General features: G+C 37.2%; 1 protein-coding gene across 1 annotated transcript; it reads right to left on the minus strand.

Annotated features, from left to right (window-relative positions):
• Positions 1-588: 588 nt before the first annotated feature.
• On the minus strand, positions 589-13,733 carry LOC139117442 (cytochrome P450 4F3-like). The gene is made up of 9 exons (XM_070680559.1): positions 13,137-13,733; positions 11,822-11,969; positions 10,386-10,558; positions 9,624-9,745; positions 8,475-8,736; positions 7,696-7,892; positions 4,058-4,200; positions 3,436-3,583; positions 589-2,704 (listed from the first exon to the last, which is right to left on the minus strand). Exons 1-9 carry the CDS (start codon positions 13,353-13,355, stop codon positions 2,533-2,535), a joined length of 1,584 nt encoding a protein of 527 aa, XP_070536660.1. The 5' UTR covers positions 13,356-13,733; the 3' UTR covers positions 589-2,532.
• Between the last annotated feature and the right edge of the window lie 989 nt (positions 13,734-14,722).

Below are 14,722 nucleotides of genomic sequence, written 5' to 3' on the forward strand. Positions count from 1 at the left end.
CAGATGTGGTTAGAAGATGATAGACTTATGTGTATAGGCCAGAGTAATTAAATTCTTTGCTTTGCGTCCACTCAAAGTTTGGAATATACACATGTAAGTGGTTCAAAAACACACGTAGGAAATTTTACGTACAAGTTTTATATTTGTCTCTGTGTAATATAAGTGCATATTCAAGAATGAAAGCAGAAAATTCTATTTTATATAATTTACACAATATAAGCATTTTAGGTACATTTTACAAAATTTGTGAACAAATTCTTGTAGGCAGAACAGCTCTAAAGAAGTTCTATTTAAATACTATGTTTTCATTATGAAAAGAAAAAATATGTCCGCTGAGCATTTTAGGACGTAAAACAAAGAATTGAATTACTTCAGCCTTCCTGTTAGATGCTTACTGTTGTCTCTAGACTGGCAAGCAGGTTCACCAAACTAGCAATTTTATATCATGACTTCTATGAATGTTGTTGAAATCAAAACACAATGACAGCGTGGCAAGTCATAGTGGAATCAAATATTAACCAGTGTGACACACAATCAGTTCCCTGCCAACTATATTTCAAATGCAACAAAGAAAGTGAAACAGACCAATTCTTGATCTAGTCAGGATAATTTATTTGTAAAACCGGCACAGGAATGTTTTAAACAATTGCCAATGGGGTTCCTAAAAATATCTGTGCCCAAGACATTTGTTAAAATATATACATTTACACACCAAGTTTGAAAAATTGCATTGGTATCTATATTTGCACCTAAGTTTTCTCATAAAAAATGTGTAAATTTCAATGAATATAAGCACCATTGCAATATTTGGTCTCTTCCAAGATTTTCTTTTAATTCAAGGGCAATGAACCTTAAAAATTCGCTTATTAGACACAAATTACACAATCACAGGCACTGTAGTTGACCCTGAGGATGTGATTTTCACTGGTACCGGTAAGTAAACTGTGGCTGTGAAATAGTTTCAAAACAAGATGTACAGGTACCTGCCTATAACCCTCTGTGATACTCAGCGCATCAGTGGTTTGCAAAGTTCAAATTTCACAATTCAGCTCATTTGGCATGTCTAGTCATGAATTTTCTCAAATATAAATTTACAGTAATGGCAGCTGTACGTACCTACACACCTGAAGGATACGTGAGGGCCACAAATACTGTATGAAAATACAGTCAATGACAGTGAAGCTGCATTAGATAAAACATTCAAGTCTGTATAAAAGCAGTTTCCAAAGACTAAGAAGCTTGATGTACCATGAATGAGTGAAGTTGTTTGCATTCTTTTGCTTGAAAAAATGTGTTTGCTGAAACTGGATGAAAAAATTTAACTTTGATGAAACACTGAGAGAAAATAAAGGTTGCAATCATAAGGTTGAAAAAAATTTGCTTTTGGATCCTTTTACCATTGGTGGAAGTGAGAAAGCGAGAAAACCACTTTGTATTGTGTTAATATAATCATTGACGTTTGCTCATTAAGCTGCTGGTTTCATATACATACTGTTAAGGGATTAGCACACATGCACAAGTAATAACTGGAGACAATTCCTGATCGCACTGTGGGTACATTCCTCATATAAGGAACATTGTGTTTACATCAAAACAGGGTCAAAAAGTGATGAAATTTCAGTAAAATTTCTTTTACTTTGAAGAGTCATTTCAAAGACTGCAACAGAATAGCCATACATATAAGCCTTGCCTTGCAAGCAAGCAAATTTTCATTTTCATTTTCAGAGCAAAACCGACATTTCAATACTAATCTAAGCATTTGCAACTTTCTGTTAGAAATGTCATACACCTTCTGTTTTGATTCTCTAAGAAAGCTGTACCTTGGGAAGTGCATCAACGTGTCAACATCTTGTGTGGAAAAATCCTGTGAGCATACAGTGAATGCAACATTGGGAATCTAAATGTAGTAGTGTTCCCATATCCTTTCACTTTTGACCTTAGGTCAAAGTGCATGCATGCAAAGCGATAACTGTGACCTCAGGCAGTCAGTAATGCACATGGTAAAAAAGGCTGTACTAACAGAGACAATAATGGGACTAAACCACTTCACTCCAATACTATTTAGGGCAGCTGTACCTCCATGTAAAATGTTGGATCAACCCTTAGCAGGTAAGATTTATCTGTGAGCTTATCAGTTTATTGATAACAGCTCAGTGAACTGTGCAGTGTAGGACAAGCACACAATAGATGTTACATTGGATGACCTTTGAACTTTGGATCCCTCTCATCTGCAGAGTTCAATCTTTGGCATTGAAACACAGGAATTTGTCAGATTTAAAGTGATCTACATCAACACAATGTACTCAGCAAAAATGTCAGCAAAAGTGATTTAGCTTTCAGATTACATCACAATTCTTAAAGAAATAATGCTGTGACAGTCTGAATGATGTGACAGGCTATCATAATTATGTTTCAAATTCCTCCTTGAATATACTTCTGACTTAACACTGTTGTAAGAATATTGAGTTCCTCACATGATAGTAAACCTCTGAATATTTCTTCAACTTTTTACACTCTATTATCTGTGATGATTTATTTCTGACGGGGCTTGACATGGAGTCGCAATCCACCTTCTGATCTGAGTACAATGGCGTTGTATCGACGGATTAACTCAAAATCATCCAGTGCTAGATCAAAGTTTCTGAGAACCAACGCTGTAATCACTTTCATCTCACTCATTGCAAAGTTTTGTCCAATACAGTTTCTGAAAGGATGAAAAATTATACAAGTATTGAGCCTTGTCCAATATGATGCACTTCTGAAAAATTATAGAGCATTGCAATTCCTAAGCCTGAAAACAGTTTCAAAGACAATTTAATTTGCAGAATTGTGTATAAAACACAATGAAAGACACAATCAAGTGTTTTGTTTATAAATAAAGACAAGTGCTTTATTGTTTGCTATGGGGACAGAATGAAATGTTTGAAATTTCAAAAACTATTCGAAAGTCAATTTAAATTGATTATGGTGTCTGTTTACATTCAAGTTAAAAGTTCTTACTTTGTAATTATACATGTTGTTACTGTTGGTATTTCTTAAAATTTCAAAACACTTAAATGTCAAACAGTGTATTCATCCAAAAGCACTGACCATAGCATGTATCATAGAGTAAAAAGATTGTAATATTAACGGAAACAAAATCTATAAATTTTTCAAAATTATGTAAGAGTTGCGATACAGCATGTGAATGAATCAATCACAGTATAAGTAGTACATAGTTGAAAAATAACTGCCTCCCTGTCAACATGTGGCTTAATTGGAAGCTTATACCTTATTGGATGGTTAATTATTATTGACATTAACAAATCATTTCAAAACAGCATAAAAGCTTCGCAAATGCCTTAGTTTCAGACTCCTTAAGTTGCTGTGAATAATTACGATTTATCAATCAGCTATAATCTTCTGAGCCACCCCTGATTGGCCAACTGAACTTACCTTGGTCCTGCAGAGAAGGGTAGGTATGCGTGAGGTGATCTGTCCTTACTGTTTTCTGGTGTAAACCTCAGAGGGTTGTACACTTCAGGATCTTCCCAGACACGTTGGTTGTGATGTAAACTCAGAATACTGATGAGAATTCTCTGTCCTGAAATCATACACACATGGAGATTACTGGATTCAATAAGAAAAGTTTGTGCTGATATCCATCATTTCAAAAATATTAAATCTAGCTACCACATAGTGCTGCTGAAAAACTCAAAACCTTTAATATATTTTCCTTTACATATTGCTGTTAAAGCTGCAGCTGTAGTCTTGCAAGAATAGACAAAATTGAATTTTATAAAAAAATTTGTTTCAAAATCAAATCAGCAGAAAGTCAATTTGGAATCGGCTTCTTTACTTTAATTGCTGACTGTGAGAAAGTAAGTTTTGTCACTCTTATATACTTATTTTTCATGTTGTGTAAACCACTTTAGAAATATATCTACTTTTTGCATATTACTGAGAGATGTGACTTTATTTGTAATTAACCCTTTACAATACACTGTTCTTGTCTATGGTATATGAGAGAGCCATGCAAGTCCATGGAATAAGGCTAAACTAGCTTTGAGCAACTCACCAGCTGGTATGGTAACTTTCTCTCCTTTGTACGGAATTACAATGGATCTTTCCAGTTTACGACCAATGGCTGGTACTGGTGGATGCAGACGAAGGCTTTCTTTGATGCACATGGTGAGGTATGGCAGGTGACCCAGGTCATCCCTGAAACAAACAAACGAACAAACAAATAAATACAATAAATAAATAAATAAATAAACAAATTTTAGCCCCTGGAGGGATGTCATACTTGGATAAATGTCATACACAAGTTTTCAAAGTACCTTTAAACTGATTGCTATGAAAGTATGAAGAGCGTTGTGTATACAAAGATGACACCCTAGCTAGCTATCATTTAAAACATAATGGCCATCAAAATTTGATATGGTCATGTTAAGTAAATTACTTTAAGAACCAAATAACATCTCCTTTCTTAAAGTAATTACTTGCCGCAGCTACAGAGTGAGCACTTCAATAATCCATATTACTGTGGCCATAGGTAGAGAGCTTGCGTAATAGAGGTTCCTAGCTACATTGTACTTTACGAGGGTTACCCGGTAATACGGGGCTGGAGAGATACTTATCATGCCATAATATCTATGTTGCTTTAGTTCAAAAATCAAGCACCTATGTTCTCTGACTTTACCAAAAAACACATTTCTATAAACACTTTTTATGTTGAAAAATCACAGGATATTCTTTGAGTGCACATAGTCAGAGAGCAACTGATAATTTGAAGGACACTGCCATATATGGCTGTCAAATCACACTGCATATAGGAATTTTGTTGTTGACAGTGTGCGACACCAGTGTGCGAAACTAAGAGAAAATAGCTTCAGGCCATAGGGACCTGCTCCAAGCCAAAGCTTCAGGTCCTTACAGAAAACTGCCGGTCCTCAGTAAATGCAGTTGTTAACGACCTGTATTACCATTAAAGTCACCACTCTCTCCACCAATACTATGCTTTTGAATGTTGTAATCTTTAATTTTCCATGTCCTTTTATTAATAGAGTCAGCAAGTATTCACTCCAAAGGAATATTATTCACATAGATTGCAGAACAGTGTAAGTGAATGATCATGAATCATTCAACTACATGATCTGGAATCTGAAAAACAATCACAGCCCTTATCTTCCTCACTGTCATGCGCATGGATTTATCAATTGTACACTACACTAGGGCATGTGATATTGTGATTTGGAAATGTTTGGCGAGCTGAAAATCTTTTCTGAAATTAGCCAACACGAGTGGTAGAAGAGTGAGTGAATAGCTTAATTAGTACCCTGAAAACAGTCATGAGTAAGGGGAGTGTATGAATAAATTTTTATGGAACCATTGATCGCTACATCCTTTTATTATAATGTAAAACAGAAGGGAAAAAATAACTGGTTTGCATTTTGATATGATGTATGGATTACTTAAGTTCAACATTTTTCAAAAAATAAATATGCTTAAATGTGGCCTCTGTTGCATTCATGAAGAAACAGATGAAGTTATACTTTTAATCAAAAGGACAAGTATCGTAACTTTTCTAGATTGTTTTTTCATACAAGTCTTTTCATTAAAATAGTATACGGTATACATATTAGATAAATTGACATTAAGACAAAAATCTACTACAAGAACAGTGCTGTCGACTAAACATATTTGGTTTTTAACATGGAGGTATCTTTTAGCTCCATGGTTTTGAACTACATGTACGCCTGATATAAGGACTAGATGTTACACGACAGCGCAATTGTGCTACCTGCAGTCAACATGCAAGTTTACGTTTCGCTGCGTTTGTTTGTGGACCGCTAGAACATTTTGCTTGCTCGTTGTCTTCAACCCAAGTTCACAAGGCCGACTGTTGTACATTTTATAAAACAAAGCGGCCTTATCATAACAGTTTTGTCGAGTTGCACGATCCGCCGTGTATTATACTCTCAGAGGCCGAGAGTAGGGCTTCAAATTGTTTCGATGTATACCGTTTTACGACTGGCATGCAAAACTCACCGTCATCCTGGGCTGTAGGCCTAAATGTCGCAAAAATTATGTCTTCTTAGATATTACGATATCATTTACTGATCGTGTCGATGAATTTCAGCAGTATCGAGTGTCTGTCAAACTTTTCAGAGTCATTTTAATAACTTTAAATTTAAGCTTTCAAAGGGCGAACCAGCAATCGCTCAGGCAAAACTTTTCGATCAGAAATTATGCATTCATTTCCGTGAGTGACGTGAGCCGTTCATGTTGTCTGCAATTTCTATAGGCTCGATCTCGATAGCAAAATGAGAGCGGCGTTTGTCATGTGTATTTTCAATGGAATCTTGCTGCAGCAGCATATTAAACTGCTCTATGAACCGTTTATGTTTGAACGCTTCTATTGAAAACCAAAGCAAAGAAAACTGAGTCAGTTTGATAAAATGAAGGGCTGTATTATAAATTCCGAAAAGTTGAAGTGTGGAACTAGTGAAGTGATACTGGGTGTTGTCGTCATATAACACCGATATGCTAACAATACAAAGGGTACACTCACTAGACGAGTATTATTATAATATTGTATCGCATTGTTGCACCAAAATCAATCCATTCCATTGCTAGAATCTGCATGCAAGGACGTAATTCATACTGATCTGAATATAATTACATGTAGCTGCACTGTGCTTTGCGCGCCGATCGCAGGGATTAGACTATTAGTAAATGTAAAATGTCGCAAAATAAAAAGAATTACTATGTTGCGACATTGTCAACCCCCCTCCCTCCCTGTCTGGCGTACCGTAGCAAATTCCCTACTACCAGGACACGAAGAGCGATCAACCCTGTTGCCCCGCACTCCCTCGGTGGAAAACATAAATAGGTGCATGGCATTCAAGTCTGAATTACATGATTCAAAGTCAGTCATCATCTGCATCTGTTACAGGTCTTGACGGAGAAATTTTAATTATTTATTCCAAATTCCAGTCGGTCATAAGGACCGACATGTTGCTGAAAACTTTCGGCCCGAAGAGAATCTGTCGGTCTCGGACCGTCGGACCGACGTTAATTTTGGACAGTGTGCGACACAGTATGATATGGTATGTGTTTTTTTGTCTTCACAAACAAGAGGGTTGATAGTAGAACTGATAACACAATGTTTGTGTTCTGGAATCTTCAATTAAATTTTCAGTGGACTTTGGAAAAAAAGAGCAAAGTTCTTTGATTTTATCTTCCGGAACAAAGTCATATTTCGGTGACATCTGCTGTCATTCAGTGTTTTTAAAGGTATTGTTTTCAGAACTTGTTTTGGAATCAACAACAACGTTTTCATCTGTGTATATTTAGTCTTTCAGCAAACAATACTGTCCGATCTCCACAGCAATGATTTTATGGTTGCAATGATCTAAAATACGTTCTTGCCATCATCTGAGAGTTTTTTCATGTCTCGGTATGTAACACTGAATTCTAAATTGTTTATTTACCACACATGTCCAATTAACAACTTTCAAAAGAAATAATTTCAGAAGAAATAATTTCAGAAGACATTCGATAAAAAGTTTTACTGTAATGGAATGTTGATCATGACACTGAGGCAATGCTTTGCTGTGGGATACAATCATGCATGTCAATTTCAGCAAAGATGTGATAGATTTCAACTTGTGCCAAGCATTCCCAGTCAGATCACACTTTCCTATCTTTTACCATTCTAGTCTGTCCTCTTCCTTGGCATCAAGCAGTTCGTCAATTTCCTCTTGGCATTTCTTCTGGTGTTCCGGATGTCTGGCAAGGTTATACATAATCCATGACAGCCCACTGGCTGTCGTATCGTGTCCTTCAAACATGAAAGTGTCAACTTCGTCACGGATTTCTTGGTCAGTCAGACCCTTGCCGTCTTCATCCTATGATGCAAATTAATCATCACCATGGTGATGATGATGTCAGTCACATATCATGTTTGCTGGGAGACAGAAATTGTATCAGCATTTCTGATAGAAGGTCACTAAAATATTTTGCAAAGCAGAAATGATTCAATGTGCTATCAATAATCTGTTATAATATACATGCTCTGTTTTACAAAGATTTAATTCAAATATAACTGGTAATGACTTAATTGCTGATTCACATGATAGCAACATTGTCGTAACTTCTTACTGGCAAATGCAGTTTTATTTCTAAACCATTAAGGCAACTCTCTGGTAATTCCTGGATTCCACATTAGATGTTGAAATAATAATAAATTGCGTACAAAGTATGTAACAGCAATGTTTGGAAATCCAATATCAGGAAATTCAATTTCGATCAAAGGTGTGAATATTTAGGAGACCAGCAGAATTGATTTGAATAGGATATGCATACAAACTAAAACACAAAAAGTAATTATTACTTTTTTGAACTACATTTTATGTCAAAATTTCTAGCTGTCCAGAGAAATTGGTACAGTGGATTTGAAAGCAAAAATAAAATATATGCGTTATTCTCACCCTAGCTGCCAGAAGAATGTCCAAAAAATCAATGTACTTTCTGTTGCTTTTTATTCCTTTCTTTTCTTCATCTTTGACTGCTTTGCGTCGTTGCTCAATGACTCTCCTAGAGTGTTGGTGAACCAACCTCAGACCCTTTCTCCATTTATATCCGCTGTATGTCATGTGGTAGATCAAATCACTAAAGTACGGTGGGAAATTGACACGCTCCAAGGCCATCTCAGACAGTTGATAGACTGCACTGATGTAAGGATTTCTTGATCTGTAAGTACATCACAAATAAATATGAGCATGTTAAGTTTCCCTGCCAGATAGTTGTCAAATAAATAACACTTTCGGAAAGGGTTTGTGACAGTAAATGAACTAAATATGGGCTACCAGCAGAGTCGTTGTCACTTGTAGGCCAACATTTTATATGCAGACCAATGTTATGTTCCAGAAATCAAGTTCTCTTCTGCCACACCTGTCAGTTCCCTATCTGCCAAGTCAGTAAAAAGTGGCATTGAGCCAATCCGGTGTGGCCTTTTATTTATTAACCAAGGTACAATGTATATCATAGCAGGTTTAGCCAGTAAAAACCCTGTTTACATATCTGCGTTTTCAAATGTGACTGGGCCCTGATCTTTATTCTTGATTTTGAAAGAGCATTCCTTGAGGAAAGTTTGAGGAAAAGTTTTAAGTCTTTCACTTTCGAGGTGCATACTACCTTAAAATGTGAAAGTCTTTGTTAAAAAGTATGGAACATGTTGTGCCTCACTGATTTTAACCAACTTGACCTGATGGTGACATATGACCTTGCCAGGATAATGGGTTCATCAGATAGACGAATATCATAGCTCTCTTGAATGTGACATGTACTTAATACCCAAAGTGATTTATTTCACAAATGAAGGGAAGATGTTGGTACGAATTTAGATGATTTGTATTCAATGAGAAAGGTGCTCCCTTTTGCTCATTAGACCGTACTTGGTGATCATCAGCTTTTACAAAATTTGCTTACCACAGTATGAAATACATGATAAATGGGTCTCACAGTAGCCAGAAAAACAACCAAAGTTAAAGTATTGACACTGAGCTTAGTCTCTTTCAGTGGAAATCTGAAAGAAAGGTGGACCATATTTTCTTAACAAAAAAAACACACACACCAACCTTTCTGTCTGGCACTGACTTTCAATACTGAAGATACACTTGAACAAGCTGTCAAGGGTCATCAAACTTATGTGTTCAAACATTTCTATCATTCCTTTCTGGTGTATGGTCATCCATTTGTCCTTTGAAGGTAAAAATAAAAATAAATGCAATAATTTCAGTAATTATTTCTTATTGATAAAATGTTTAAAATATCACTCTGCTCAGGCGTTTTCATTGTTATCATAGTTTTAGCTGTCACAGTTAAAATGAACTCAACAGACTCAAAATGTCACCTTGCGCAAAGAAACAACACTACTGTCCTTGGATCGGGGGGGGGGGGGGGGGGGGGGGGGTTACTTTATCTGTTGTGATGAGTTGGTTACCATGGTAGGATCTCACTTGGGGTTCAAGGTTCAATATTTGTTTGCATGTGCTATGTGTATACCAAGGTATTTATTGGCAATGACCATGAATATGTTCAATTTTTGCAAAAAATTAGCCTTTGTTGCAGTAATGTTCACCATTCAGGACATTCCAGGAAAGGAAAAAGCTATGATAAGCAGAATTGTGCATGCAAAACCTGTTTCAATTGTTGTAATTTGAAAGCAAAATATACAGCCTGGATTCTACACACACTATTCCACAACAACCCACTTCTCAGCCTTCTATGGAATCTCAAAATAAATATCCTTTGCAACAGCTTTGGTGAAGTGATCAGTACTTGCACTGATCAGTACTTTAAGTACACATCTAGGGTGATTGACTCAGAGATATACTTACAATAAGTGTATTTGCACATTCATTGAATATTTGTACATAGGGTTTCAAGATATCAAAATGAAATCCAGGAGTCAACAGACGTCTGTTTCTGTACCATTTATTGCCTTTGCTTATCAGCAGTCCATCTCCAAGCCATGGTTTTACCAAGCCATAGATGAATTCATCTTTGGGTTCTGAAAATAAAATCACGCAAAATTTGAAAACAATGCAATAATGTAATTTTTTTTCATGAAAAGGCAATTTCAAATGTTCAGTGTTCAGTAAATGTAAGGGAGTTTGCTTCTATAGTGCCAAACTTTGCATGGTGACCCCTTATATTTTTGATTTTGAAAGAGAATGGGGTTGAAGGTTCCATAAAGGAAAGGAGCTTAAATATATCACTTTTAAGGTGCATCATACTGCCTTAATATTTAGCTCCAGCCAGCTCCATGGTTACTGACAGACCGTGTAGAATTCAGTTTCTTTAGTTTGGCTATAAATAATAACATACCAGACTGGGATAAATTTCTTTAGTCTGATAAATAATAACATTACTGCCAGACTGGGACTAGTTTCGTAAGTTTGATCAATAATAACATTACTGCCAGACTGGGACTAGTTTCGTAAGTTAAATTTGATCAATAATAACATTACTGCCAGACTGGGACTAGTTTCGTAAGTTTGATCAATAATAACATTACTGCCAGACTGGGACTAGTTTCGTAAGTCTGATAAATAATAACATTACTGCCAGACTGGGACTAGTTTCGTAAGTTTGATCAATAATAACATTACTGCCAGACTGGGACTAGTTTCGTAAGTCTGATAAATTATAACATTACTGCCAGACTGGGACTAGTTTCGCAAGTCTGATAAATTATAACATTACTGCCAGACTGGGACTAGTTTCGCAAGTCTGATAAATAATAACATTACTGCCAGACTGGGACCAGTTTCATTAGTCTGATAAATAATAACATTACTGCCAGACTGGGACCAGTTTCTTTAGTCTGATAAATAATAACATTACTGCCAGACTCAGGGACCAGTTTCTTTAGTCTGATAAATAATAACATTACTGCCAGACTCAGGGACCAGTTTCTTTAGTCTGATAAATAATAACATTACTGCCAGACTCAGGGACCAGTTTCTTTAGTCTGATAAATAATAACATTACTGCCAGACTCAGGGACCAGTTTCTTTAGTCTGATAAATAATAACATTACTGCCAAACTGGGACCAATGTCTCCATATTTAATCTCAAGAACTGGACAAAGGCATTATGTAACCTTTTGAACAACTGGGGTTTGGAGCCTGGGTCTGATTATTGTTCTGTAGTGAAATCTTCTCGGAGTGAAAAGGTAAACCCAAATTTTGTTTCAATCCTATCAGCTCTATTGACTTGGACTAGTAACTTGGATAAGGGCCCCTGCAAAACAGTTAAACAAACAACGTACCCATGGTTGACACAACAGGCTGCACAGTTGTTGGGTGGTGTACAACTAAAAAGCTGTGAAATGGTCCCAACCACAGTTGCCCTGCATATCCAAATTCGAGCGTCTGCTCTCCAGCTACATGCAGAGTTTCCTCCTTGTTCATTTCAAGCTGAAAATTGACAAGTATCAATATTAGCCACCATCAATGAGGAGGTGATAAATGACTGCACCTTATTGTTACTATGCTGCCACATCTTGTGTTTCATGATGTACATACTGCTTTCATGGTATAACATTATCAATTTGTGGATCAAAAAGAATCCTTATTTAACAGTGTAGTGTATGACTGGTCTTGTTGAATTGAATCTGATTTCCTAGCACAAAATAAATTTCACCACAAGATGTTCAAGATCTTTGACTTTAGGAAATCTGAATCTTCATACAGAATGATTTGGAACAAATAAATATCATTGCAAGAGCATATTACATTTTTGGACAAAATTTGGAATGTTTGTCGTATACTTTGCCTATCACAGTATGCCTGACCACAGTCCCTCCCAGAGGGACTGTGGCCTGACATTGAACAAATCCAAGGGCTTAAAAACTGAATCAATCTGTGATCTAAAGTTTGAGACCAAAAGAAAATTGTGATTGAAATGGTGCTGGTAGGAAATTTTTTACAACGCAGCAGCATAATGATGATGATGAGAATTAACTTACGCTGCAGTGCCTCTGTGAAGGTTTTCACTGTGGTTTTTCTTTTGAACATTGCCTTCACTATACCCAACCCAAAATATGCTAGGCTTAAAATGTACTGTTGTACAAATAATAAAGATTTTCATCAATGAACTCGTGAAAGTTAGTAAATGTGCATTACAGAAATTATCGATGAAATATTTACTGTGAGTACAATAAAATATCATGAAAGTCGACCAGTATACTCACAAAATATTCACTGTAATGACGGCATATGACGGAGATTTTGTTTTGAATTTTTAATGCATTACGACAGTCGATTGTAATTTGTAGACCACAGCTTCCCCTGGAGTTTCTAGCTCCATGCTGTAACCATGGAGCTAGAAATGTATCAGTAACCTAGAAAAATATTTTCTCTTGGCTAATCAAAGCCCTTTCGCCATGTTAAATCGCAACAGACTGTGATATATGTAATAGGCTGACATCTACACATATACCTCTACAGTGGGATTTCTCGGCCGAAATGCATACAGCTACGTGTGCATGTGTTAACGGAGTTTCTCACACCATTTATCATGTATATTAGACTATTGACGTACCTCTGCGGTATGTCCACGATTAGACGTACGTAAACACTTACCATATGTAGGTGTCCGAACAGAGGATGTCTATTCTCGGATGGGAAAGGTGCAAATGCTTTTTCGGTCGCCCATCTCATCTTCAGAAACTTAATCAACTGCAAGAAGGCGCTTGTGACAATAAGGACGATAAAAGCAACTGCCAACACCTCGAAATATTGACGGCTTGCTCCTGTCAGGGAGGCTGCTTGCAACAGAGGTCTGATCACACTGTTTTCCATCTCCAGAATTCTGACTTTCCGCTTTCTTGACAGATGAGACAGTGCAGTACACCGAGACGTTGTGAACCTCACGTCATCAGTAATCCTGTTACAGTTTATGATGTAGCTGTTGGTAGTGGGGCCGGGTCAGCAAACTTTTCGCCTGTTTATGATGTAGTTGTGATAAGTGGGTCAGCAAACTTTTCAAAAGAAGGGAGCTAATACCAGGAAGGACTGTGTGATCCCAACCAAAACCAAAACACAAATCATAACACAGTTCAAAGGTCATCATTACGTCAAGGATCGACGCACCACTGTACCTCAATCCACAGTCGCTGTGCCTTGTTTTGTGCGCGCCCACGATGGGCCTGCATTCGAAGGCTACGCTGTGCTAGCTGTGACCACGCGCTGCCAGACACAGCGACTGTCAGTTCTTGCAAGTATATGAATATTCATAAGGGTAGTGTCGTCAAAAGAAACAACTATCTAACTGGGCGGAGAAAATTTTTACTAGTAGCTGGTAGACTTATATACGCAGTATGTTTTTATTTTTCATTTTTAATTTTATTTGGCTATGGTACTTGTCATTTTTTTTGATTAACGGATGTGTGCAGTTCTATAAAGTACCCGGATCAGGCAGAAATCCGACCGGTCGCTTGCAAGAACGTCCAGACCCTGGGATTCGCGTCGCGTCTCTGAAGGGCGCGCGCGTGTTCCAACAGGAAGAACGCGAATCGCAGGGTCTCTGCCAGACTACCTCAATATATGCAGAAATGTGCGCATTACAAACCGTAATTGGAAACGTCGACATCGCCCTCTGACCGAAGGCGAAGATAGACCTTTGTTTTTATTTGAATACTTCGCGAGTCCTTGACGAACTATGTTGACGTCTTCTTATCTCTGCATATTCATTAAAAGGGGCACTTTGTGCACTATTCATCAAAATTGGGGGGCAGACTTAACATTTTAGGGGCATTGTTGATGTTCATTTTGCCTTCTTAGGAGGCGCTCGCCAATACCATAACAATCGTCAACCATTCCAGTTGCGTCGTCTATGTCGCATGCAGTACCAGTACTTTCATCGACATCATGTTTGTCAACTGATGATGTGCTTGACTGCTCTCCAACTTCTGTCGATTTGTCATCCACAGGGTTTCCTACTCAGAATTTGACATATCTATTACCTTGACACGATTTGGTCCCAACATTGGGGTTTAATTCCGTGAAGATATGTGGTGATCAAACGATTGCGTTTATTTGCGATCGAGATCGATTGTCACTGCAGCGTACTGCCTACACAATGCTAAAGCTGGAAGTTTTCATAATTCCGTCATTGATACAGAGTTTCAAGTTCCACTTTCAAATTTACCGCTATCAAAGCATCAACA

This window comes from Ptychodera flava, chromosome 18 (assembly GCF_041260155.1).
Source record: "Ptychodera flava strain L36383 chromosome 18, AS_Pfla_20210202, whole genome shotgun sequence".
Classification (NCBI taxonomy): domain Eukaryota; kingdom Metazoa; phylum Hemichordata; class Enteropneusta; family Ptychoderidae; genus Ptychodera; species Ptychodera flava.

Bases quoted from the DNA above. Each gene is read 5' to 3' on its own strand.
- LOC139117442 (XM_070680559.1), bottom strand. From the start codon at position 13,355: ATGGAAAACAGTGTGATCAGACCTCTGTTGCAAGCAGCCTCCCTGACA. The intron at 11,970-13,136 runs GTAAGTGTTTAC...GTCAATTTTCAG, and splicing joins TGTTCGGACACCTACATATG to CTTGAAATGAACAAGGAGGA. The intron at 8,737-9,623 runs GTTGGTGTGTGT...ATGTACTTACAG, and splicing joins AGTCAGTGCCAGACAGAAAG to ATCAAGAAATCCTTACATCA.